This window comes from Lepidochelys olivacea (genome assembly GCF_965140295.1).
Source record: "Lepidochelys olivacea isolate rLepOli2 genome assembly, chromosome: 2".
NCBI lineage: Eukaryota > Metazoa > Chordata > Testudines > Cheloniidae > Lepidochelys > Lepidochelys olivacea.
The window spans coordinates 131,642,092-131,669,370 of NC_140412.1; the positions used below are offsets into that span (position 1 = coordinate 131,642,092).

Below are 27,279 nucleotides of genomic sequence, written 5' to 3' on the forward strand. Positions count from 1 at the left end.
ATATGATACGGTGAATAGAATGTTTTCTTCTTCTTCTCTCCAAATGTAGAGTTCTCCCTCCACCCTCCTGAAGTCACAACTACCCAATGCCCACAATGTGCAAAATTCTGTCTAGCACCAGTGAAAAGTTTAGGGTCTGCGGTCTCACAAAACATCAAAGCTTTATAACACTTTAAAGTCAAAACATTTCTAAAACTAGAAAAGCCATTGCAGGTCATTTATATAGGGGGGTTAGGTATGTTAGTGTTACTCTCTCGCAGGTGTTTATACAGTTTCATTTATAGGTGGGATTTTTGTGACTGTGAAGTCACAACTATGACTGTGAAGTCAATGAGAGTTGACTTGCGTAGGAGAAGAGTTAGGCCAATACTTCTGGAAACCTCACACTAACAAAGACACTTGGTTTTATAGGTGGAAGGGTACAAAAAAAAGTAATCCTACTGAACATCTTATAAACACTTTACAATATCTGTAAAAATGGATTTTATGGAAAATATATGGCACATTTATAATGCTTATCCAGTGAAGTGCAAAATGAAAGGGTTTTTTTGGTCATTTGTTAGACATGACCTACCCAACTCACTCTTGACTTTGCTACTGGTGAATAATGCAACCATTCCAAAATCATGCTAATAAGTCCTCTAGATCATACCATACCTCACTGTTCTTGTACACATATTGTATGCTTTGTGTGCTAGTAGAGACATTTAAGGTAGCATATGGGGAAAATACTGGATGATAAGTAAGGGTTTAGTGAAGTGAGTTCGTAAGCCACACTGCCTAAGAAGTCTCTGTTATTTTTGACATTTCTGCCATCTTGTTTGTATTTTGCTTTGGTTAATATCTTCCTGCAAGTATTTATTCACTGATGTTATAAATTGTTTGGGACATATTTGCATAGATTGGCTTCTTTTGGGATCAAGCTGATACCCATAGGGTTACATGGAGGGTAAGATAAGAGCTGATTGCAACTCCATTAGGATTTTATTTGGTTTGACCTTTAATGAAATAACAAGGCTTTGAAAATCCTCAGCATAGGTATAGGGAGTTCATGCCCCCATTAAGAGAAGATGAGCTAGCCTTACTAAATTATTTAAAGAGGAAAAAAACTTGTGGGGATATATTAGCCTTTTTTGAGCTCTATTACCAGTCCTTCCTGTTTCTTGGCTCAGAATAAATAAAAGATAGAGAGAAAATTCAATGTTGGCTGGATATTATGGGAAACAGTATTAAATCTCTCCCCCCAATAACCCATTATTAGACATTGCTATATCAGACCACATTTCCTGCATTGTGGTGGTTAAACCTACTAACGTGATTTCTGTTGATATTGACAGGATATTTATCATTTAAGTAGGAATGCTTCATTATGAAAATATCCCAATATTAGAACTGGAATAAATCAGTGGTGTGATTTTCCCTATAGGTTTTTAATAGTTTCAAATATGTTAATCTTCACCTAACTTCAAAATAAATATGATTTATCTAACTAAATAGTAATGTTGTTTGATTTTATGGAAAGTTACCTGATACAGGATAGTCAGCCCAATGGATGTACACAATGCTATGGGCACTGGATAGTACAGAGTACTGAGGAGTTGAAAAATCCTGCAGAAAGGATTTGTGGACTGTTAACATAGAACAACTTGAATTTTATGTGGTCTTCTGTGCTTATGAAAACATATTCCATCTTTAATACAGCTATTTCGTAGGATCATATTAGTTAAAAAACAGAAATGGACTATTAGAATCCATCCTCCCGCAAGACCTTAGAACACAAAAGAAGATTCAACTAAACCCAAACCTTTGTAAGTAGTTAAGGAACCCAAATAATCTTAACGTTGTCTCAAATATGAAGTCCCTGAGAAAAAGAACCCACTCTCTGACTACCCTGTCTAGCAATAATAAGAAGTTTAACAGCATCACTGACCACACAAAACAAAACCCCTTATTTCTGATCAGTGTTGGTTGTACTAGTCCCAGCTGCCCTTAACAGCCATGAAGAGCTCTCTGAGGAAGACATACTTGTAATACAAGCTTGTGATTGAATAAATAGCAAACTGAAGGCAATCATTCATCACTCTTGATTAGATAGAATTCCATGTGTTGCCAATTATCCAGATGTTATTAGGCACAGACCCTAGTTTATCTACCTGTATAAATCTCCTATGTCCGCATCAAGAAATTATGCAATTCCTACAAGAAGGACAAAGGTTAGTATGATAACAAAGCATCTCACTGAGTAAGATATGTACATATGAACCAGTGTTCTGTGGTGCACATTTTTGATGCTCTAGACACAAGGTGTTTTCCCCAAAATTTATGTTCTTTATGCCTTTTAAAAAAATTGTAATCCAAGAATAACTCATCCTATAAAGCAGATATAAAAGAAACAAGAAATTGAGATAGGAGGCTAAGAGGACAGACATTTCAACTTCATTACTTTAAAATATTGGTTTTCTTTTGGGCATAACTTTAGAGCCAAATGTCAATTTCTTCTTGTGTTTTTGTTTTTTTAAATAACTGCAACATTTTTCTAAGCTTTTAATCTTTAATTTGTTGTTATATACTCAACTTTAATTCCATTTTAATGAAAACTTTGTCTGTGAGTATTACTATATGTAATTAGATTCTTAGCATGAAATATCTGTTTATAATCAGACATTAGAGATGGTAAAGACCTATGAGATCACCCAATACATCTTCCTGCCAATGCAGTATTCTTCCATACAACAAATGTATTATGATTTTGCCCAAATTATTTTTTAAAATGTCCAGTGATAGGACTTTTGTCATTTCTCTCAGGAAACTACTCTGCAGCTTAATATGTATCACTGCCAGGAAGATTTTGTTCGTCAACCTAAATTTCTTTCTTAATTTCATCCCATACTCTTGTTATATCTCCCTATGTAATACTAAATAATACTCGTCCCTTTTTGGTATTTAAACCCTTCCACTATTTGTAGACCATTATCATGTCTCTCCTGTCATCTCATATACAAGCTAAACATATTTTAGCTCTTTTGATCTCTCCTCATAATTGACTGTTTCAAGACCCCGAATTATTTTTAATGCTGTTCTCTGAACTCCCTCCAATTTGCTGATATCTTATTTGTCATGTGGTGCCCAAGAGAAACTTCAGGTATTTTTGTTATCGTTTACCAGAAACAGGGTCTATTATCTCCCTACTACATTACATAATTCCTTTTTGCACACTTTTGTGCAACCATATCTCAAACTCTAGACTAATTTGCTTTCTTCCAGTCTACACCACCTGTTCTCATTGTTGCTTCCCTGGTTCATTCCCCCTGGGAATTGCATGTATAAAAATACAGTGTCCTTAGTTGGCATATTTAAAAGTTCAATCTCATTTTATCATCTTCCAGGCTCTTTAGGTCCCTCTGTATTATTTCCCTAACCCTAATGGTGTTCATTAGAATATAAGAACCGCCATACTGGGTCAGACCAAAGGTCCATCTAGCCCAGTATTCTGTCCTCTGACAGTGGACAGTGCCAGGTACCCCAGAGGGAATGAACAGAACAAGTAATCATCAAGTGATCCATCCACTGTTGCCCATTCCAAGCTTCTGGCAAATAGAGACTAGGGACACCATCCCTGCCCATCCTGGCTAATAGCCATTGATGGACCTATCCTCCATGAACTTATCTACTTCTTTTTAGAATCCTGTTATAGTCTTGGCCTTCACAACATCCTCTGGCAAGGAGTTCCTCATATTGACTGTCTGCTATGTGAAAAAAATACTTCCTTTTGTTTGTTTTAAACCTGCTGCCTATTAATTTCATTTGACGACCCCTAGTTCTTGTGTTATGAGAAGGAGTAAATAACACTTCCTTATTTACTTTCTCCACACCAGACATGATTTTATAGATATTTATCATATCCCCTCTTAGTCATCTCTTATCTAAGCTGAAAAGTCCCGGTCTTATTAATCTCTACTCATATGGCAGCTGTTCCAGACCCCTAATAATTTTTGTTGCCCTTTTCTGAACCTTTTCCAATTCCAATATATCTTTTTAGAGATGGGGTGACCACATCTGCATGTAGTATTCAAGATGTGGGCATACCACGGATTTATTATCTATCCCTTTCTTAATGATTCCCAATGTTCTGTTTGCTTTTTTGACTGCCACTGCACATTGAGTGGATGTTTTAAGAAAACTAACTCCAAGATCCAACTCCAAGATCTTTCTTGAGTGGTAACAGCTAATTTAGACCCCATCATTTTATATGTATAGTTAGGATTATGTTTTCCAACGAACATTGTTTTGCATTTATCAACATTGAATTTCTTCTGCCATTTTGTTGCCCAATCACCCAGTTTGGTGAGATCCTTTTGTAGCTCTTCACAGTCTGCTTGGGACTCAACTATCTTAAGTAATTTTGTATCAGCTGCAAATTTTGCCACCTCACTGTTTACTGCTTTTTCCAGATCATTTATGAATATGTTGAATAGGACTGGTCCCAGAACAGACCCCTAGGGGACACCATTATTTACCTCTCTCAATTCTAAAAACTAATAATTTATTCCTATCCTTTGCTTCCTGTCTTTTAACCAGTTACCAATCCACGAAAGCACCTTCCCTCTTATCCCATGACAGCTTACTTTGTTTAAGAGCCTTTGGTGAGGAACCTTGTCAAAGGCTTTCTGAAAATCTAAGTAGACTATATTCACTGGATACTCCTTGTCCACATGCATGTTGACCCCCCTCAAAGAATTCTAGTAGATTGGTGAGGCATGATTTCCCTTTACAAAAACCGTGTTGGCTCTTCCCCAACAAATTATGTTAATCTATGTGTCTGACAATGTTCTTCTTTACTATAATTTCAATCAGTTTGCCCAGTACTGAAATCAGGCTTACCACCCTGTAATTGCCAGGATCACCTCTGGAGCCCTTTTTAAAAATTGGTGTCACATTAGCTATCCTCCAGTCATTTGGTATAGAAGCTGATTAAATTATAGGTTACATACCACAGTTAGTAGTTCTGCAATTTCACATTTGAGTTCCTTCAGACCTCTTGGGTGAATACCATCTGGTGAATACCAACTGTTGGGTGAATTACCCATCCTAATTCAGTATAATTTCAGAAGTCATTAGCTTGCTGTTTACTATATAATAAATGAAGGCTTTATATAAGACCACTCCCTACAATGAGACCAGACACACCTCATTAATATCCCCTCTCCACATATTAATACAATGTTGTCTATCATTTCCCATTTTTTTCAGTATTTTTGTTCCACTGGTCAGTGTACCTGAACTGCTCCCAGTGCAGCTAGTGGGAGCAGGAGCAGGGGATATGTGTTTCTCCAAGCACATTTGAGTTAATTTTTCAATGCAGAGTTTGAGAGAGATGTTATCATATTCTATATTTTAAAAATATATTTTATATCTACTCTGTTTCTGTAATCCACATTTCTCTAACCCTCCTCTTCTCCCCCCAACTCCCCACATCAACAATCATCAAGTTTTCTGGCAAGAATTATCATTTGCAAATCCAGGATAATTCAATGCCTAATTTTCAGAGGTGCTGAGCTCATCGAGCTCTTATTGACTTCTATTGTAGTTGTGGATTCTCCCTGAGAAATCAGGTCTTTGAATGAATATGAAAAGAAAAAAAAATTACTAGCCATCTATATTTTTTTCTAGACATAGAAGTTAGGATTCAGTTACATAACTGCCAGGATCACATTTCTTCCCTTCTAAATGAATATTACATTGGTTACTCTTTAGTCTTCTGATTCCTTTCCCAGTTGATTTTTCAAAAGTAAGTTATCAGGGTTTCAGTCAGTCTTTTTGTTAATTCACCTAGTACCTTAGAATTAATTATTCAGACTGGCTAATTTGTATATGTTCCTCGTCAACAGTAATTCCAATAGGTATTTCCTCCTAACCAAGTGGCAAAATATTTCTTTTTTTTTTCTAGTTTAAGACAGATTTTAAAAAGAGCAGATGAAAGTAGCCCCAGAACACTACCCAGGCTCCAAGCAGGAGCTATGGTTCAGATTGTTCTGAAACATCCTGGGGTTTCTAGTGGACGCCAAGTCATGCAACTCAGTTCTAGGTGGAGAAGGCCACAGAAACCAACAAGACTGGCAGATCAAAAACACTATGCCTTCAAAGAAGCAAAATAGGACAATCAGTCACAAAGTTCTGCAGCAACTCCAAAGACAAGTCACAACTCAAAGTCCCACAGGAAAATGAAAGAGCAGGATTTTGGTTTCTTCCAGCATGGCACAGCTGTAAAATAAGATTGCAGGTTGACAGGTTATTAAGAAAGATGCTGATGTAGAAAAATGTCATCTTACCTTGGCTTTGAAAGCAAGACTAAGTTTCATAGAAATTATGCTTCATTAATATCCAATCACACCAGGAATTTACTTATGTACAAAATGCTTTATCAGGTGCTTAGGTTTTGCACATGTAACTCTAAATAAGCAGATTGGTTCCAAATTGAGCATGTTAGCCAGATGCATCAGTTGCACATACAAAATCTGTTCTCCTAGATTAAGAATTATTGTAACATCTGGGTCTGTTTAAGCCGCAGTTAAAAAAATGAAATGCAGAAAATAACACTGGGATTGATCAATGAAATGGATGATGTAGGACTAGGCTAAATTAAATCTAAAAGGTATTGGAATATTTTTCTTCCTTATAAGTATGGTTCAATATGCTGTTAGTAAAGTAACAGCAATAGAGAAAGTGATTAAATGCTGCAACCACTGAACACAATTGTTCATTGAATTTGATGATGGTGATTCCACCCCTTTCTCAGACCATTGCAAGTGCTACCAGCATAAATAGCCCATGCTGTTTTCATAAGTATGGCCAATTGTTCTCATCCCATCCCAATCCCAGTGAAGTCAGTAGCAGTTTTGTCATGGTCTCAGAGGGAACAGTGTTAGGTCCACTGTGTGGGACATAAAATGTTTAATTTAAGTCTGGATCCTGTAATCACATATGCACATGAGTAGTGTTATTGGACTCATATTCATCAAGTTAATGACATACATTAGGGTTTGCAGGCTAGAGTCCCAAGGCCTGCAAACATTTATGCATGTGCTTAACTATAAACAAAAGATTAATCCGATTGACTTCAGCAGAACAAATTCACTTGCTTAAAATTAATCACACGCATAAGTGTTTGTAGGATTGGTACCTTAAACCAGTGGTTTTCAAAACCAGTCCACCACTTGTTCAGGGAAAGCCCCTGGTGCACCAGACCAGTTTGTTTACCTGCCACATCCGCAGGTTCGCCGATCATGGGTCCCACTGGCTGCGGTTTGCTGCTCCAGGCCAATGTGGACTATGGGAAGGGCAGCTAGCATGTCCCTTGGCCCGCGTCGCTTCCCGCAGCCCCCATTGGCCTGGAGTGGCGAACCGCGGCCAGTGGGACCCACGATCGGCCGAACATGCAGACGCGGCAGGTAAACAAACCGGTCTGGCATACCAGGGGCTTTCCCTGAACAAGCGGCAGACTGGCTTTGAGAACCCCTGCCTTAAACTATAGCCTCCTGGGTCCAAGGACCTGAAATCAATAGAAAACTCCCACTGATTTCAAAGGACTATGAGTCAGATCCTGAGTCATCTTCTCTGGTTCATGCAAAGATATTTCACCAAACATAACTTACATAGGCACCAAAGAGGGGAAGATAAATGAAACTGCCATCTCATGGTTGTCTCCAGTATATTTCAGCATTGATCGCAAATTAAAACATGTAGCAGACACACTTTATTAAACAAGACACTTCTGAAAGCATATTGCCATATTTTACCTATGAGAAAGACAAGGTGGGTGACTTTTTACTAGACCAACTTCTGTTTGAGAGTGAAATAAGTGTTGGAACTCCACAGAGCTCATCTTCAAGTCACTGTGAAGCTTGAAAGTTTGTCTCTTTCACTACCATTCGTTAGTCTAATAAAAGATATTACCTCATCCACCTTTTGTCTCTCATATCCTGGGACCAACAACACTGCAAACAGCACATAAACTTTATCAGTGTTTCTTTCTAATAAATTTTATGTAACAACTTACTTTGAACACTGACACCCACATTTTCAAAAATGGTTGGCCTACATCAGACCATTGTAGTCCTGTTGTATACAACTATACACCATGCCTTTTTACAATTAAAATGAGGACTGGCAAAGCTGGCTGAAAATCAATAATATATTTCATCCTTATATATAGAATTTTCTCGGAGGGCATATGCATTTTTAATGAAAGCAAATGTTCCCCAAGGAATACTTCATCTCAGTCATGAACTTTAATTTAACTCTTCTCCAATTGAAGTTCTTGAGTTTTAGCTCAAATTGGATTACTCTGGGATATGTCAAATACCGCTTTTACTCATCACTTCAGTCAGCAGTGAGGAAAAGTCTGGTATTCTACTGCTTGCCTTTACAGTACATATATTTTCTTCCTATAAATCACACACAATGAGTGAGAGCCTTAGCAAATGGGATGCTACTTTACATTTACTCTCACGGGTTCATAAGAGAGTAGAGGGAGCGTGAAAATCACAAGATGTGTGAAGTCCGCAGTCCTCCAATATTTACATTCTATTAAATTCACCGACAATCAGTTTTATCCTTATTGTCTACTTTTCGCAAATGACTGTGTCCATTCTACCCTGCCTACTATTCAAGCAATGGCAGCTAGGTGTGCAGCTGTTGTTGTCTGATAATGAAAAAGAAAAAAGGAATTAGTAGCTCAGGGCACGGCATCGGAAAAATTATTATTCTGTTATGATTGCAAACAGTACCATCAGATGAGAAATTAGACTAGAAATTAATTTGTATTCAAGGGAAATGGTTTTGGAACAAATTATCAGATTGTCTGTGAACTGCTCTGTTTACAAGAACATCTCCTTCTTCTATTAAGTTCTTCCTAGAACAAAAACACACAGAGCTCGATTCTCTGCTGTGCCAGAGCTTTGCTTGGCACAGAAGGGCCCAAAGCAAGTGACAGGGAGACAGTTACAGCTCCCTGATTCCCACAGACCTGACAAAAGTCAGGGCTGCTTATGGGCCACTTTAATTTGATATATTGATACGGGGTCCATGATGGGCTCTACACCAGTGGAGGATAGATGTAGTGCAGTAGAGTTATATCACACCCACTTCTCACCACTGTCTCCCCCCAACATAACCCCCTTCTGCCCCTGACATGCCAACTAAGCCAGGAACGAGGGTACTGATAGGCACCCAGTCTGGAGTCAGTACACTCATGCCTTCAAGGAGTTCACCTCCAGCAGGGGAGTTCACTCCAGACCAATTGCTGCCCGTTTCTGGCATTTTTGTGCCTCCAGATGGTGCAAAGTGACAATATCTGATTAGAGAATCCAGCGTTTTGATGCTGTTTCGCATCCCTTCTTTCTTTTCCCCTACAAGTCTCTCTAGTACTTTCAGGTGATTTGTGGTAGTGATCAGTGGTCATTGAAGCTGGGTAGCATGTTATAAGTTTGTAGGTATCAAGGGCTTAAAATGATATGAACTTTAGTAGAACTAAATCTTTCATTATTTCCCATTTCCCCTTTACTTTGAAATAAATAAATCATTGTTTACAGAGAGAGAGAGGGAAAAAAAAACAAAATATGTCAAGCTAGCCTGGATGCCAGTATGATATATGTATGGTCATTGCACATTTGCATCTACTTTTTTCATATGCAGGTACTTCATAGATCGGAAGAGTGATGCAGACAGCTACTTTACAATAGATGGATCTGAAGGAACCATTGCAACTAATGAAATACTGGACAGAGAAAGCACCGCACAGTACAATTTCTCTATAATTGCAAGTAAAGTTAGTAAGTATGGCATGAATTGAATTAAGATGCTAAAGTAGTGTCTCTCAGAATACAATGATCAAAAATTATATGTTTATTAGAATGAAATGATTTAAGGATGCATACCATGTATCGGTTTGGCAAGGCTAAGTATCGTATTCAAATACTCACATATAATCAGGTTTGATCCTGTACTCCTTATGTAAGCACAGTTCCCACTGAATTCAATGGAAATTCTGTTATCAGAAAGTGGTTGGGTTTAAAGGATGATATTAGAACCTCCATTTTACTGGGACTACTCTGATTAAACGATTGATAACTGTGCTGTAACTACTGTAGTTTGTGTATCGTATGTGTACTGAACTTTTAAATGGAGAAAAGTACCTCCTTGATGCAGAGATAGCTAACATTTTGTCTTTGGGTGCTACAGCGGAGAGAGAGAGTTGGTGTTCTCACATGGAGACCTTTGTCTTGTTCTTTGTTTTGTTGTTTACTTAATAAGATTGAGTTGAGGACGGTCAAGGAGAAAGCATACCTTTCCTCTTTGTGTGGAAGAGTATAATGGTTATTTTAATTCCCAGACAAAAACTATATTAGAATGGAGTTAAGGTTGAGGTGATACCAGTAATGGAAGGCTCTGTATGAATTCATCTGCCTGATCCATCTCTCCTCTCAATCTGCCCAAGCCCCCCTGCCTTGTCACTCCCCTGATTGTCTTCTCCCCTGCTCCTCTCTGTGCCTTCTTTTAGACTGCCCCCATGTTGGGAACTCCCTCCTTCTCATGGGGCATCAAGCAATCATCCCCCTCTTCATTTACATCCTTCTGTATAGCACACATCTTTCCCTGTCAAAGTTAATTCTCCTAGGTTTGTTTCATCCTTTGGAAAAAACCTGTTGTTCAATCATCCGCATCTGATCCACAGAAGTCTTTCCATTGACTTCAATAGGCTGTGGATCTGGACTCCTGGTGCACTTTATGATAGTACTGTATCATTTATCTGTTTTAGAATGTAAGTTATGGAGGCAGGGACCATGTTTTCCCTTATGCATTATTCAGCAATTAGTACTCAATAAACAATACATACTAATAACGTAGAAGGGAGGACTTTAGAGAGAAATACATATATTATGAAAACTTACTCCACCTGAAAAAAAATCTCAGTTGTAGTTATCCCAAACTGAGCCAGAGGAATATCCCTAAAGGCTGAAGATAGAACAGTAAATAAAATAAAGTGCCTATGCACTTAAACTGAAGGAGTCATCTCATTATGTGTATACACTAAACCTGTGACTTCTGACCTTACCTTTGTAAGGGGGAAACACATTTTCTTGAGTGACTTAGAAGAAATAGGCCAGCAGAATTGTAATCTGATTTCAGATAATTTTAAAGAAATGGTGTTGAAGAAATGGAGGTCTCTTAATAGGCTGTGCTTAAGCAAAGCTTAAATATTTAGATGTATTGGTAAGTAATGAGCATATTCGATTTGCAAACTTGTCCTGAAATAAGGCATTTGGTCTAGCAAACTCATTGTGAATCCATTTATTATTCTCCCAGACTCCAGAGTAATTAAAAAAAAACAAGCCAAAAAAAATATAAAGGGAAATACAGTTATAGGAACATTGTGCTTATGTTAGAGTTGTTGCATGTAGCCCACATTATGAAATTCCCAATTCTGACCATTAGCCAACTTAGTAAACCTATACCTCCCATACACTTGAAATTCATATTCCCATATACCTTAATATTTGTGCTTTAAATGTTATTCATCTCATAAAAAATAAATGTTATACATACAGTACACCTATAATTGGCGATACTTTGGAGAATGAAGACATATTACCTGTCAAAGCTTCATACAGGTCTGTCTGACTCAGAGGTAACAGAGGGAAATGCTGGGATTTCAGAAATGCTAAGTAGTAGTAGAGGAGGGGAAAAGGGCAAATTTCTGAATTTCCCTGCCATGGAAACATTTTAAATACTTTATCATATTCATTGCCTTCGTCAGGGAGAAGGAGTGAGGGGACCATTGAAAAAGACAGAGAAAGATAATTTAATTATTTAGACGAGTTCCTGCTTTAAAACTGAACATTATGGCAGTTACTCAGTACTGATGTAGGAACAGTGGAATGGCTACACCTGATCAGATTAATGGTCCATTTAACCCAGTGTCCTGTCTTTGAAAGTAGCCATTACCAGCTGCTTCAGAGGAAGGTGAAAAATACCTCATAATGGACAATTATAGAATAACCAGCCCATCAAGAAAGTTTCTTTCTTAACCCTGTCAATTGGAGGTTGTCCTATGTCCTGAAGCATGAGGTTTTATATTCCTTGTGAATTATCATAGCCATGAGCAAAAAATGTTCACTTATCTTTTTTTCCAATTGCCTTTTGCAATTTCGATGAAATAATCTCATATGTTCCCCATTCCAAGCCACCCCAGCAAAACAAAATTTAAATAACTTTTGAAAATTAGCACATACAAAAATTGACATTTTAATTTTAATTCTCCCAAGATGAGTCTCATCCATTCAAGTAATTGTATATAGCCCTCAGTTCTAACCTATTTAAAAAAAAAAGCCTAACCATGTGTGTATTTATGAAGTAATATACATACAATTCGAGTATACAAGGTATGAATTTAATAGCTAACGGCCCGAATTTCCAAAAGCAATCTCTAGGGCCCCAATTCTCCCCATGTTTTATTTTACAGATTATGGTCTAAGGTACAGGTGAAGTGAATTGCCCAAGGTCACAGAAGAGTTCTATAGCCAGGAAGTAAACACAGATGTCCCAGCTCCCCATCCAGTGCTGTAAGCACAAACCATCCTTCTCTTGTCTTCATTAGGAAGTTTCCAACCCATAGTTACCCAATAAGTGCAGCTCCAAGAGTAGAGATTATAGACAAGATCCAGGGGTTTGTACCACCATTGTCCAAACACCTGCAGTTCCTACTGACTTCACTGGGATTTGATTGTGCTCAGCTCTTCAGAAAACGTCACATCACTTATATTTAGGTCCCCAAATCAGCATAGGCACAATGGACCACAAAAGTTAATACTTTTCTCTGCTGTCTAGAGTTTTCTCCTCTCGTTCAATAATCTACATTTGTGAAATGAATGAAAACAAATATTAAGATTGTTCCCCTCAATTTAGAGAAAATCCCACTTCTGGCTGGCTCCTAAGGCCTTTTTTCAATTGACTAAGTGATGTGCTTCTTGTGTTTACCACTTAAATACTGCCCACCATCTTAGCCCCCAGCAGCTCAAAGAGCTTTGCCACCATGCTACTTTGCATGGAAAATAATGTCAAGTCATGAACAAGTTTCTGTGGATCAACTACGCCTGTCTCATCCCTGGGACACAGTCCTTATTGTTTTCCATTGCGCATCTGTGGCTTCAAGAAGGGCTGTATTTAAAATCAGTGATGATGCTTATCTTACCTTTCTTCCACCGCAACTAAGCTTGACTAGGAGTGATTGTGTAGGCCTCAAGAGATCAAGTTACTTTCTAGTAATAGCACAAGTACAATGCAACTCAAATTGCTAAAGATAGTGGCAAGCAATATATAAACCCAAATGCAGATATGGATGAATAATGCAGACTTTCCTTACAAGCTGATAATGCTGGCTATGACTCATATAATTCTATTATTAGCACAAGAACACCTCAGGTTATAATTTTTAAAAGGAAATAGATTGAAAGACCAGAGCAAGAGAAAATTCTAGAGAAATTTCTATTTATTATTATTGTTTATAGTAACAAAGTCTGGGAGCCCCACTATTATTCTTATGATTGTAGCTAGGTTGAGGCAGCGCTATTGTAAGGTATTAGCCTACATGAGTAAGGATAGAGGAATCTGGCCCCTTCTATTATCTTTCATGATTATCAGTGACAGGCCAAAATGGGTATATTTTCAAAGTGGTGCACAGGAATTAATAAAAAACCACAACCAGACCACTCCCATTGATTTTTATGGCAGTCACTTGAATCCCTTCTTAACTTTTCTTTTTTAAAAATTTCCCCCCCGTAATTTCTACACTGTGCTACAGAAGCTGAAAACAAAATGAAAATAAGCTTTCATATGAAACACTTCCAAAAGAAAATTCAAATCGATATGATATATAGAGAGATTACTACTTTAATAGGAACTACCAAGATTTTAAACAATTTAACTAGTCAGCTGCTTTCATTTACAGGACACTTGCAAGAACATACATCATTCACAACTAATGTATTATTAGCAAAATATTTTATTATATTTTTTAATGATACAAAGGAACTGACAGTGATGACTGTGCCCTCATACTGTCATCTTCATCTACAATTTAAGTTCAGAACTTCTTCTGCAGCTGTCTTTCATAGAATCATAGAACTGGAAGGAACCTTGAGAGGTCATCTAGTCCAGTCCCCTGTACTCATGGCAAGACTAAGTATTATCTAGATCATTCCTGATAGGTGTTTGTTTAACCTGTTCTTAAAAATATCCAATGATGGAGATTCCACAATCTCCCTAGGCAATTTATTCCAGTGCTTAACCACCCTTACAGGAACTTATTCCTTATGTCCAACCTAAACCTCCCTTGCTGCAATTTAAGCCCATTGCTTCTTGTCCTATCCTCAGAGGTTAAGAAAAAACAAATTTTCTCTCTCCTCCTTGTAACAACCTTTTACGTACTTGAAAACTGTTATGTCCCTCCCCAGTCTTCTCTTTTCCAGACTAAAGAAACCCAAATTTTTTCAATCTTCCCTCATAGGTCATGTTTTCTAGACCTTTAATCATTTTTGTTGCTCTTCCCTGGACTCTCTCCAATTTCTCCACATCCTTCCTGAAAAGTAGCTCACAGAACTGGACACAATACTCCAGTTGAGGCCTAATCAGTGTGGAGTAGAGCAGAAGAATTACTTCTCATGTCTTGCTTATAACACTCCTGCTAATACAATCCAGAATGATCTTCATTGCTTTCCCTAAAATGAACTAATAATAGACTCAAAGAATCATGTATGACTGAGTTATTCTGTATGAATATACAATTTTCCTTCCAGACAGGACTGCTGCATGGGCAAGATTTTTAAAATGAGGTGCTGTTGAAAGTGAAGCTGTGAAAACAACACCTCCTTACTTGACCACCATCACCGGTTCATTCACCTGCATGTCCACCAATGTAATGTACGCCATCATCTGCCAGCAATGCCCCTCTGCTGTGTACATCGGCCAAACTGGACAGTCCCTACCTAAAAGGATAAATGGACACAAATCAGATATTAGGAATGGCAATATACAAAAACCTGTAGGAGAACACTTCAGCCTCCCTGGACACACACTATCAGATTTAAAGGTAGCCATCCTGCAGCAAAAAAACTTCAGGACCAGACTTCAAAGAGAAACTGCTGAGCTTCAGTTCATTTGCAAATTTGACACCATCAGCTCAGGATTAAAGAAAGACTGTGAATGGCTAGCCAACCACAAAAGCAGTTTCTCCTCCCTTGGTGTTCATACCTCAACTACTAGAAGAGGGCCTCATCCTCCCTGATTGAACTAACCTTGTTATCCCTAGCCTGATTCTTGCTTGCATATTTATACCTGCCTCTGGAAATTTCCACTACATGCATCCGACGAAGTGGGTATTCACCCACGAAAGCTTATGCTCCAATACATCTGTTAGTCTATAAGGTGACACAGGACTCTTTGCTGCTGTGTATTCAGAATCACTGTTACTTTCTTTAGTGACTAAAATAAACTTTTGCTACATTTTTACTTTTTTAGCGCTACAGAGACAATTCAACCTTGAGAGAGAGGTGTAGAATTTATTTTAGATTGTCTATCAACAGAATTGTCACTTAATTTCCAACTGCAGGGCCAAATTCTGTCCTCTGTTAAACCCATTTGGCTTCAGCGAGGTTGCACAGGTGTAGCTGAGGATGAATTTGAAGGAAATGGGGTTGCCAAGGAACAGAATTTGACTTGATAAAATATTTGTATTAGTGTTGATTCACAAGAAGAAATAACACAGTTTATATTCTTTTGTTGCTTGGTTTTGCAACTTAACACATTTGATTTGGAAATCATTCAAGTCTAGATTGTGGCTTTGTAAGAGGTAGCATCCAGATGTGCCACTGGACAGGAAAAAAATTGTGCCTCTCAGAGGTATAATTCCCACCATGCTTCTATGTTGGTCTGGAGGTGGGGACTTGTATATTGCTAGCCTATACACACAGCAAATTATTATATTCTCCACCCCCACTGTTGGCCGTGCTGGTTACAGATCCCAGGCTTGCAGTGGCTTGTGCAAAAAATATAAAATAAGCAAGAAATCCAAACAATTCAGCACTTCTGAAAGGTTCCGTGTAAACTTGGTTCTAAAAATGGGTGAAGGCTTAGGACAGTTCTTATATTTTGTATCCCACGTTGTTGTGGCTCTGCCAGGCATGACTCACAGCTCATAAACTTTTTTTTTTATGGTTAACTATAACTGCATAGAAGCCCACATATTTTCAACCCTGAGGGATGAAATTATCCTTTGATTTTCTAACACAATTGCTTTTAAATCCCTAGGGTTAGCCCAATGTGGAGAATTTTGCATAGTGGAATTGTTCCTGCTGAATTTGCACATAATTCTATAAACAACATACCAGTAATATCTCTATAACACAGCAATTTGGGAGAGCTGGAAGGTCCTTGCCTATTAACATTAAGCATACTCTTTTTAAATATTTATTTTGTGCACATATGTATGTGTTACCTGTACAGAAAATGGATAATTGTTGCAGCATAGTTTAGTGGACTAACCAATGTTATAATCCAGAGACACCTGAGTTCCACTACTGACTCTGTCACGGGCTCACTCTGTAGCTTTTTAACAAGTCACTGAACCCTTCTCGCTCATATTCCCCATCCATACTATGCGTGTATCTATTTACTTTCCTAATTAATTACCATTTGTACAGCATCTTGAAGATGTATAGCGGATTGTAAGTATTAAGTTTATGGATTTTTTATGTTTCATCATTAGAAAAAATGAATACAGTTTTAAATCCTGGGAAAGGATTAGCAGGAGAATTCTTTTAAAGTGATCTAAGAAAAGTATGCACTTATAATTTCCATCTGAAGGGTCAATTTTAGATACCCTTACTTGTATTGAGTAGTTACCTTACTCCATGAATAGGAAGATACTACTCAGTGTAAATAAGGTAATCAGGATCTGGCCCAAAACAATAAAGCCCTTGAATCGAGTCTGAACTCACACTGGTGAGAATGAAAACTAAGTCCATTGAAGTCAAGGAGTTGCACGAGTGTAAAAGCTGTGTATCTGGAAGATAATGAGTGTTGTTGTGGGGGGCATACAGAAATAGTATTTCCTAATTTTTCCTGTCAATTTTTTTAATAGGTAATCCATTACTAACCAGCAAGGTCAATGTTATAATAAATGTCTTAGATGTCAACGAATTTCCTCCAGAAATTTCAGTGCCATATGAGACATCTGTATGTGAAAACGCAAAACCAGGACAGGTATTTTAATATTTTGATTTCCTTTTAACGTTATTATTATTTTATAAAAGTAAAAGCCAGTTTCGAAAAACAAAAATGTATTGTTCATGGGACACACTTAAAAATAAAAAATTGTGGATGAGATTTTTCAAAGCTGCATAAGGGATTTGAGCACCAAAGATTCAGCATCCAAATCCCCTAGAAAGCGTTGATAGTATCAGCTTGTAATCCTTATGAAAATTAGCTATGTGTTCCCAATGAAAACAATCAATGGCCTTTGAAAATTCTTATTATTGCCCATCACATTTTCCGTTACTGGTACTATTTATTTGTTGTATGGTAGCACCGAAGGGCCAGTGCCTCATTGTAGGCACTGTACAAGCATATAACAGAGACTGTTCCTACACCAAGGAGCTTAGGGTTAAGCATAAGACTATAGACAACAGGTGGATAAAACAGAGGAGGTGGGCTCAAGGAAACAATTAGATGATACTTGGTCAGGTGTCTTTATCCATATGTTCCTTCCCTGGGAAGAAGTCTCAACAAAGCAGAGATATTTTCACCCCAAATCAGCAGGCTGAAATATATACATTACACTCAGGATCCGATTGTGATACCCTCACACAGCTGAACAGCACCTTACTCCACAAGTGATCCATTTAAGTCAATAGTAGAATACGCAGGGTAAGATGTTTCTCAACTGACTGAAGCATCAGAATTTGGTCCACAATTCTTTGCTATGTGATCCTGTTTAAGTGCTGAATGGTCAAAGGTCTGCAAAACCCTAGGCCATAACATCTTTTGTACTGTATCAAAATTTTGCCTCAAGGAAACAGGGCTTGCAGCTATAACAGTTTGATTACTTCAATTATCAGCTGTGTTCCCTCTAAGGTGTGCGCCTTTGTGACCGCACATGAGCCCATCAAGGGCTGCAAACCAGCCGCGCAGGCACACACAGAGGTGAGCATGAAGAATGTGGAGGGTGGGGGCAGTGGGGTGAGGTGATGGGAGTTTGGATGAGCTTGGGGCATGCTGGGCTAGGGGGAGGGAGGACGCCTCTCTCCTGCAGCCCCAGTTCCAGCCAGGGCTGCGACAGGGATGGGAGACACGGAGCTCTCCCCAGGCCTGCCCGGGGCTGTGGCTGGGACAGGAGAGACACCTCTCTCCCCCGGTCCCAGTCCTGGGGCTGTGGCGGCCGGGGAGAGACTCCTCTCCCCCAGCCTGGGGGCTGCGGAGGGCAGAGAGGTATGTGTGTGTGTGTGTGTGTATGTCTCTCTCTCTCACACACACACACACACTTTCACACTCACCTCCCAACACATACTTGTATTATTATAACTTGTTGTTACTTCTTGATACTTCCTGCAATGCACATATAGCTGTAGCTCACAAAAGCTTATGCTCAAATACATTTGTTAGTCTCTAAGGTGCCACACGTCCTCCTTTTCTTTTTGCAGATAAAGACTAACACGGCTGGTACTCTGAAACCTGTCATATAGTCTCTGTAATTTTATTCTTTCAAAATGCTATTTTTTTTTGGCTGGTCTACGCATTTCATAATTTTGATTTCTCTCTTATGCTTAAATTTAATTCTTTGAGTAGTGAGTTCAAAAATGCCTAACCTGTCCTGGCTGGAGTAATCATCCCTATGTTAACTTTTAAAAAATATATATTGTATCTAGGTTTTTTGTTTCTACTGGTGGCACACATCCACACATTACCTCCATACTGGTGCACATAACAAAATTAATTCCGCACATGGGCGGAAAAAATTAGAGGGAACATTGATTATCAGCTATAGAATTAGAATGATTTTGCCTGCTCTATAATCAGTGACTAACGAAAAGCAAAACACACCTGTCTATGTAAGCATCATACTCAACTTTTTAAGTGACAGTTTTGTCTGCGATTTCAAAACACATGAATATATAAAAAATGATTGACAAAAAATTGTTGGCTCCATTGAGAAGGCAGGGAGCTAACCCACATCTATATTTAGGTGGTGGCAGTTTTTCAGTTGTACTACTTCATCTCAACTTCAGTGCCAGACCATTTGTTTTTATTTCGGGAGGAAAGCTGGGAGGGCTCAAAATTTACCACTAAAGGAGTATTGTGCATCAACCAGATTCAGTGAGGTGCTGTAGTAATCAGTGTGCATCTATGGTCTGCATGTACCTCTGTCTACTAATCTGTCTTATTTTACTGGTATAATTAATATATGATATTTATAAAGCACCTATCAGTGTGTTATCTAATCAATGATACTAGGGATGGGAAAATCTTACAAATTTTGGTTCAGGTGAGCATTGCAAAGCTTGAACAGGTACCAATATTAAGACAGTGTCTACATATGAAAATTGTAGTTCTTTCACTAAAGAGTTTTCTTTTTTAAAACCAATGGAATCCCCTATAAAGGCATACATACATCAGTGTACACGATGCTTTTATGGAGCTTAGTGGATAAAGCACTGGACCAGGGACTCAGGAGACCTAGGTTCTAGTCTCGGCTCCTTCCACTGGCCTGCTTTGTGACCTTGGGCAGGTCATGTCACCTGTCCGTGCCCCAATTTCCCCATGTTTAAAATGGGGCCATGGTACTAACCTCCTTTGTAAAGAGCTACAACAGCTGCTGATAAAAAGCATTTTACATAAGTTTGGTATTAAGTTGGTAATCAACGAAGCTGGTGCAAACTGACTTAAGAGCATCCACAAAGGGGTTTGTACCAGTTTTACTAAATCAGCTTTAAAAACAGTGCAAGATGTACATGTAGATAAAGTCAGAGTCCCACACATACTCCCAAACTATTGCATCTCTGGCTTTTGAACTGCGCTTTTGCTCTGATGCTTCCCTTTCTCCATTTGTATACAAAAGAGGTCTTCTGAGACAGACTCTTGACCATTCCCTCTAAACCAATTATAGCAAGAGCCTATGGGGAGCCAAAGTTCCACAGAGTTTGTGAAAGGCATTTAGATCTGGAGTTTTGATTTAAACCTGTCTCTATTTTTAAATTCTTATTTATTTCATCCTAATTATCACATGTTTTTTCCTTAATGTGAACTATATAGTATGGTGTTACTACTTGGCAAGAGAATATCTATATCTCTCCTGTGCCCATCACTATACTTTTTAGGTACAAGTTACAAAATATTTATTTGTTTCCATTAGTATTTTCATGGGATGATTTTATAATCTCATTCAGACAGTTCACAGTGTGAGTTGCTTGGATACACCACTACACAAGAGAATGTGGCATTCTGCGTTCATCCTCTTACCTTACAACACAGAGGAATGGCACTTTATTCCAGCAGGAAACAGACTCTGTTGTGTCTTATTGCTTAAATGTCCATTTCTGTTGTTTCATTTGATGACTACATTAAGGTTCTTGCAAAGCTGTTTCTTTTAAAAGAGTGAACTGACCTCAAATTCTATTTCAATCTCATTTCAGGTAATTCAGACTGTCAGTGCTGCAGACAAAGATTTGTCCCCTGCTGGGCAAAGGTTTTCCTTTAGACTGTCACCTGAGGCGTCCACCAAACCAAATTTCACAGTCCAAGACTACAGGAGTAAGTTGTTTACTCACATTACCAAGGGAAGTGGTAGATACATCAGCTCTTGATGACTTCAGATCAAGACTGGGTGCCTTTCCAGAAGATATACTTTAGCCAAATATGAGCTACTGAGCTCAATGAGGTGACTGGGTGAAATGTAAGGATCTGTGGTATACAGGAGGTCAGACTAGATGATCTAATAGTCCCTTTAGGCCTTAAAATTTGTTAATCTGTGTAAATAATTTACATATTTTGTAAACGGAATATTTTAATATTATTGAATACTTAAATGTAATACAGTATGTAAATAATCCCTGACAGTTTTATATTTACATAATCTATTGCCTTGATTGTTCACGAACAATGAATGAATCAAAAAAGGGCCAACTAATCTGTACCAGGGTTTGTATTTTGTTGTCAAAGCCAAAGAGAACTACACAGCATCAGCGTTTACATGCAATAGCCCATTTTTATGAGTGTATTATGATTAATGACTCATGCACAGTGAAGTTTTACACAAAGATTTTCACATTTCTTCTTTTTTCATTTAATTTACTTAGTGCATTTGATAGTACTTGTTACACAATCACGTTCACTGTTTCCCCTACATAGTTGGCCAGTGAGTTCTTTTTGCTGATAGAAGGTGAAAAATAAGAAGCTGATGATAGAGTGAGAGAAGCCCAGAAATAGGAAGGTAGGGGGTTGAAGGAATGAGGTGAAGTAGAATGTAGGAGGAATACCTCAAGTTAATTTATTCTATTTACCAGCTCTATTTACTGCCCTGAACATTTTTTCAAGATGTCAGAATTTTTCCCATTGTACATCATGACAAAACTGAGACCTTTAAATTTTTTTCCATACAAAAAAAAAAAAAAAGAGGGAGGTACCCCAAAATAGCATGAATCAGTATCTCTCACATCCCAGGTGAGTGCCTTTACCACTGGGCTATTGGCTGTTCTGGGATGGCTCTCTCTCTCTCTCTCTCTCCAGAAATTCCATCCTGGGTTTGAGAAACCTATTTCATTAATACTGTTACATTCCCACAAGAAGCTTTGCTTTCAAGAAATCAGCACTTTGTCATGAAAAAAAACTGCATCCAGTTCTACCTCAAGTTCAGCCATGACAAGAAAAAGGAAGGCACAGAAGGGAAAGGAAGCATGAAAGAGTTTGTTTCATAACATTGATTTTCTCTTTTGGGGGGCTGGGGGAAGAAATCAGGGGGACCAGAGGCTGAGGAAAAACCACACCAAAGTAGTCTACAAGATTCTGCTCTTAAAGACGTGTACTGCTCCTAGCAACTGCAATGGCAGCAGTTTTGCCAGCCCCAACCATTCAAACCTTAGGAGTTAAGGCTCCCAAAAATCACAAATAGCATAAAATCATGAGACTTTAAAAGAAACAAAAACCCAATATTTTAAGTGACTTCATGTTTTTAAGCTTCTCTCTGCAACTATGAGATTTTAAAACATTTTAAAATGAAAGCTGGGATTCTCCTGATTCCAGGAGTTTGGGTTTAAAAGAAAGGAAAACAAACAAACAAAACAAACACCAAGCACTGCAGGACTCACAGTAAAATAAAAGTTACTAGAATAGTCAACACTGTGCCAGAGGCATACATATGCATCCAAAGAGCCTTTTCAGGCCCATTTTAATGCTAATTTCCCATTACTATTGGTATTTGAATTTAGGACCAAATCCTACCTGTCTGTTATTGTTCTTACAAGGCCTGGTCTGCAATGAAAAAATTATTTGGTTTAACGACGTTAGTCGGGGGTGTGAAAAATCCACACCCCCTGAGCAACATAGTTGAGCCAACTTAAGTCCCCTTGTAGACAGCGCTAAGTCAATGTAAGAATTCTTCCGTTGACCTAGCTATCACCCCTTGGAGGTGGACTACCTACACTGACAGGAGAATCCCTCCCATCAGGGTATGTAGTTTCTACACAGAAGTGCTACAGCAGCGCAACTGCAGTGGTGCAGCTGTGGCATTTTTAAGTGCAGACCAGCTGCAAGGCACCTCATCAGAATTCGATCTGTGTGGAAACCACAGTTTCTGTTTTGTGGTAAATTCCGGAATTTTTATATTCTTTGTCTTCATTCTGATTTCGAAAAAAAAACAAACCCTTCAAAAATTACCCATGAAGATTATTTTTTTGAGGGGGGGCGGGAAGTATTTTGGGACTATTGATTTTTTTTTTCAATTTTGACATTACTATACAACATAAAATTATTTTCTTAATGGATTGTCATGTTGATACTAAGGAAATCAAAATGTTCTGGTCAAAAAATGGAATTTTTAAACCTTATCAAAAAAGCTCCTGCCCCCCACCGCCCCATGACAAAATGTTGTCCAAACTGACACATTCCTGTGGGAAGTTTCAGTTTCAATGAAACACCATTGTCTGACAGAAAGATGTTCAGTTGGAAAATGTTCAACCAGCTTTAATCAGAATAGTATCTAGGTGCTTAAGAAATCTGGTCTATAGATACTTGCACTCAACTCTTACCAGCTTTAATGATTGTTGAACATAGGTATCTGAGAGCTGGATGTGGCTCTTAATCTTTATATTCAGTGGCAGGATTCAAAGGGGGAAGGGAAAAAACATCCAGTAAGTGAACTCTTGTAATGTTGCAGCAAATGATCTGAACTAGACAGTAATTCACATGGGAGAGATGGTAAAGGGGAATAAGCACTGCAGGCTATCCCCAATCAGACCTGATAGTAAATTGCTTTCCAATCATGCTTTTCCTTTCGCCTCTATTTAATCCTTTTAATCTTCACATCATTGCCTTTCTACTCAAGTTTGTTTGATTCACGTAAAGCAGTGGTAAGTCAGCTTCTGCTGGGAAGAAGTGGCAAAATTCAGCTCCCGGGAGCTCTGTGCAGTTTCGGCACTGATTAGTGGCAAATGTACTAACGGCACGAAGGGCTCAGATGATTCCTGTAATTTTTTTTAATTGTCTGTTTTCAGTGGGGTGGAGAAGTCGAGGGGCTATTGTGCTTCCTCCAGCTGCCTCATTATCAAATCCAAAGGGTTAAAGTGAGACACATTCATAATGGGGACCTGATCCAAACTCCATGGCAAGAAAAGGAAAGGAAAGATTGAAATCCCCTGCTAATGGAATACCTGTAACAGGAAAAAAAAAAAAAGGAAAATATATATTCTTTTCATTTCTGCTTTGAAATGTTAGCTGTCAAGCTCAGCAGGATAAATGAACACAAACAACAAAGATTAGTTGTTGGCTTGAAAAAAAACCTTGGCTGCATCTGATTTGAATTTGACAGCTTCAGTATTAATGAACCAAGGGATTTACAGAGCATATATAATCTACTGATTCAGGAAGCCAGATTATCTTTCTGAGGTTCAGCAAAATACAAGCTTTTAAATGTTAAGTGAAGCACCATAGAAACAATCCTATGAGGGCTGTCATGTTTTGCAGACAACACAGCTGGAATTGAAACCAGGAGAAGTGGCTACAGCCGTAGGCAGCAAGACTTGTATTTCCTCCCAGTTGTGATAGAAGACAGCAGCTATCCTGTACAGAGCAGCACAAACACAATGACTATCCACGTTTGTAGATGCGATTCCGATGGTACCATTCTATCCTGCAATGTTGAAGCAATCTTCCTACCAGTTGGACTCAGCACAGGGGCTTTGATCGCAATATTGCTGTGTATTGTTATACTTCTAGGTTAGTTTTCATCCTGTAACAAAGTATGTCTCTGATTCTACTTGTGAATTAATTTGAGTCACCATAATTCCATTTATTGTTTAACAAAGGCCATTGAAAATGTACAGCTGTTTACAAAGAGAACTTTTATTCTTCTACCTTTGTAGAAAAATATCCCAAAGCACTGACCATTAATTTGAATCAGAGCATGCAATCTGCTAACTACTACATATTTCTTATGGAGTGGGGAAAAATATCTTACAGTTTGGTTTGAAATGCAAATTTTGCTCTGAAACAGTGTTGATTAAATACCTTTCATGAGGAACTGATTTCCATATATATATATATATATATATATAAAATTACTAAATCTGCACCAGCAGCTACCTGGTAAGGACCTTTCTTCAATTATTATGAGGGATTAAGTAAGAAGAATGAAGAAATGAGACAGGAAGACCTAATTATAATGTAGCCTGTGGCTGACTGGACCATTGAAAAATAATACAATATTTGTACAGAAATGGATTCCATAGCATGACATTGCTGTTTGAGCACAAGTGCTCTTTACATGAGGTCTTACTTATACAGTGTCATTGGCAGCCCATGCTACTGCCTATCTTCCCCAAAATAAAGCCCCACTACGCTAGTAGTGTAATCAAACCTGCTTTATTGCTTACACAGTAGACTAGGTAACTCAGATTCTGATAGGTGTTAGCCTATGCCTAAAATAGCACTTCAAAGTGTTAAATGCCCTGAATCCAAGCTTTTCAGACCAGATCTGTGCTCCTTACACAGAACTACTGGTGGAGGACACACAAATGAACACACTCAATCCCTGCATATAAGATAGTTATGGACTGGGACAAATTACCTAGGGAGATTGTGGAATCTCTGTCCTTGGATGTTTTTAAGAACAGGTTAGGCAAAAACCTGTCAGGAATGGCCTAGATCACTGATTTACAATATTTTTTCATTTGCAAACACTAAAAAATTTCAAATGGAGGTGTGGACCCCCTTGGAAATCTTAGACATGGCCTGTGGACCCCCAAAGATCTGGGGACCACAGGTTGAAAACCCAGGTTCTAGATACAACTACTACTAATAGTCCTGCCTCAGTGCAGGGGACTGGTGAGGTTGGGGTTTCTCAACCCCAGGGTCGGGACCTCAAATTGGGTTGCAAGACTGTTTCAAAGGGTCGCTTGGCAGCTCTAATGGTTCCTGTCACACGGGGCTGGATGGGCTGCCCTGATGATGGGAGTGTGGATAGGCCAAATGTGAGAGAGTGGGTGGCACTGAAGCCCAATGAGCCAGGTAACAACTTCACTCACAAAAGTTTAGCCCAGTCAGGGGGATGGGCCAAACCTGAGCGATGCTTCAACTCTAGAGGTTGCAATGACCAGAGGGGAGAGCCAAGCCTAACAAACCCCACAGTACAGAGCTGCAGGAGATGCCACTGAGGGGCGAGTGCCTGACAGATCTTGTCCCCTGTGGGGCATGGGTCCTGACCAAAACCACCCCACGGCCTCCACCCTCAGACTATTTACTGGGTTGAGACAGGTCGTAAACTTTTACAAATGGGTCCTGAGCCCAACAAGATTGAGAAACACTAGACAGATGACCTATCAAGGTCCCCTCCAGTCTTGCATGTCTATGATTCTATGATGTGACAGAGCAACTGAGTAAATTACTGAAGAGTGTGAGCTATAGCAACAGCTGCTACGTGACTCTGGAGTCTGAGGCGTCGGTTCCATCACTGATTCCCACAGAACTCCGAGGCCCATTTACTTTGGTTTTGTACAGAGTAGAGGATTTGGGACTATTAGTGGTTCTCTGTATTCCATTCAGTGTGGTAACAGTGTGCTATGTTACACTTGACCAAGGAACATTAATTTGTCAATGACAATCTTCAGTACTCCCTGTGGCTTAAGGTGATCTTCTATCTCTCAAACCCACTTCCTACTAATTATTGTTGTACTTGTAACTTAGAAGCCTCCCCCATAATTGTTATCTAAGAAACCTACCTGATACAGAGATTTTAAAATCAGATATTTCAAAAGTCAGCCTGCTGTACCCTAAAGGTTCATTTTCACTAGAAAGTTACACTGAGTTAGAACACCACCTTGAAGAGCCATGTTAATTAACACAATATTATTGGCCATGATCCTGCAGTCAGTATAGACAGGGAGAAGTCATGTTCAGTACTGTGTCACTGGTTCCTTGGTAAATTATTAGGACCAGTGTTTAACCCCAACTAATTGATACCATATTGACATGATTTGTCCCTGACTGCAAAGTCACTATCAGCATCATGTCAGTTAGTGTAACTACTCAAGGTCATGTTCAAATGTAATTTTCTATTTGACATTGTCAGGAATATTATGAATTATTTTTCCATCAGAATATGCTGGTTTGTTTAAAAAGCAAAACATATAGCAGAAATATGTCACCATTGATGAAAATTAATTTCCAAACTGGAGGAAAAAAAAGTGATAAGGAACATTTTGACCTCTTTGATACAGAACATTGGTTTTCTGTTTCAAAATTATTTTTGTTTGTTATTTTAAAATGTGTTTTATAAAATACAATATGAAATAAAAAAGGCAAAATGTGAATGAAAAGTTTTGATCAATCCAAAATGACCCCACCCCCCTCCCCCCCCACACACACACATAATTTCAGCCTGCAGGAAATTTTAACATTTTTCAATGTTCTTCCAGCCATTCTAGAATGGAAGAAATTTTCACATTGTGAAACTACCCTCAA

General features: G+C 38.5%; 1 protein-coding gene across 2 annotated transcripts in view; it reads left to right on the plus strand.

Moving 5' to 3' along the window:
* The window catches only part of CDH12 (cadherin 12), an 852,174-nt gene that overhangs the window by 823,573 nt on the left and 1,322 nt on the right, over window positions 1-27,279 (plus strand). For both annotated transcript variants that reach the window (XM_084620075.1, XM_084620076.1), the window contains 4 exons: window positions 9,694-9,830; window positions 17,195-17,316; window positions 20,742-20,859; window positions 24,286-24,537. In XM_084620075.1, the coding sequence (XP_084476201.1) occupies window positions 9,694-9,830; window positions 17,195-17,316; window positions 20,742-20,859; window positions 24,286-24,537 (629 nt within the window). The remainder of the gene's footprint in view (window positions 1-9,693; window positions 9,831-17,194; window positions 17,317-20,741; window positions 20,860-24,285; window positions 24,538-27,279) is intronic.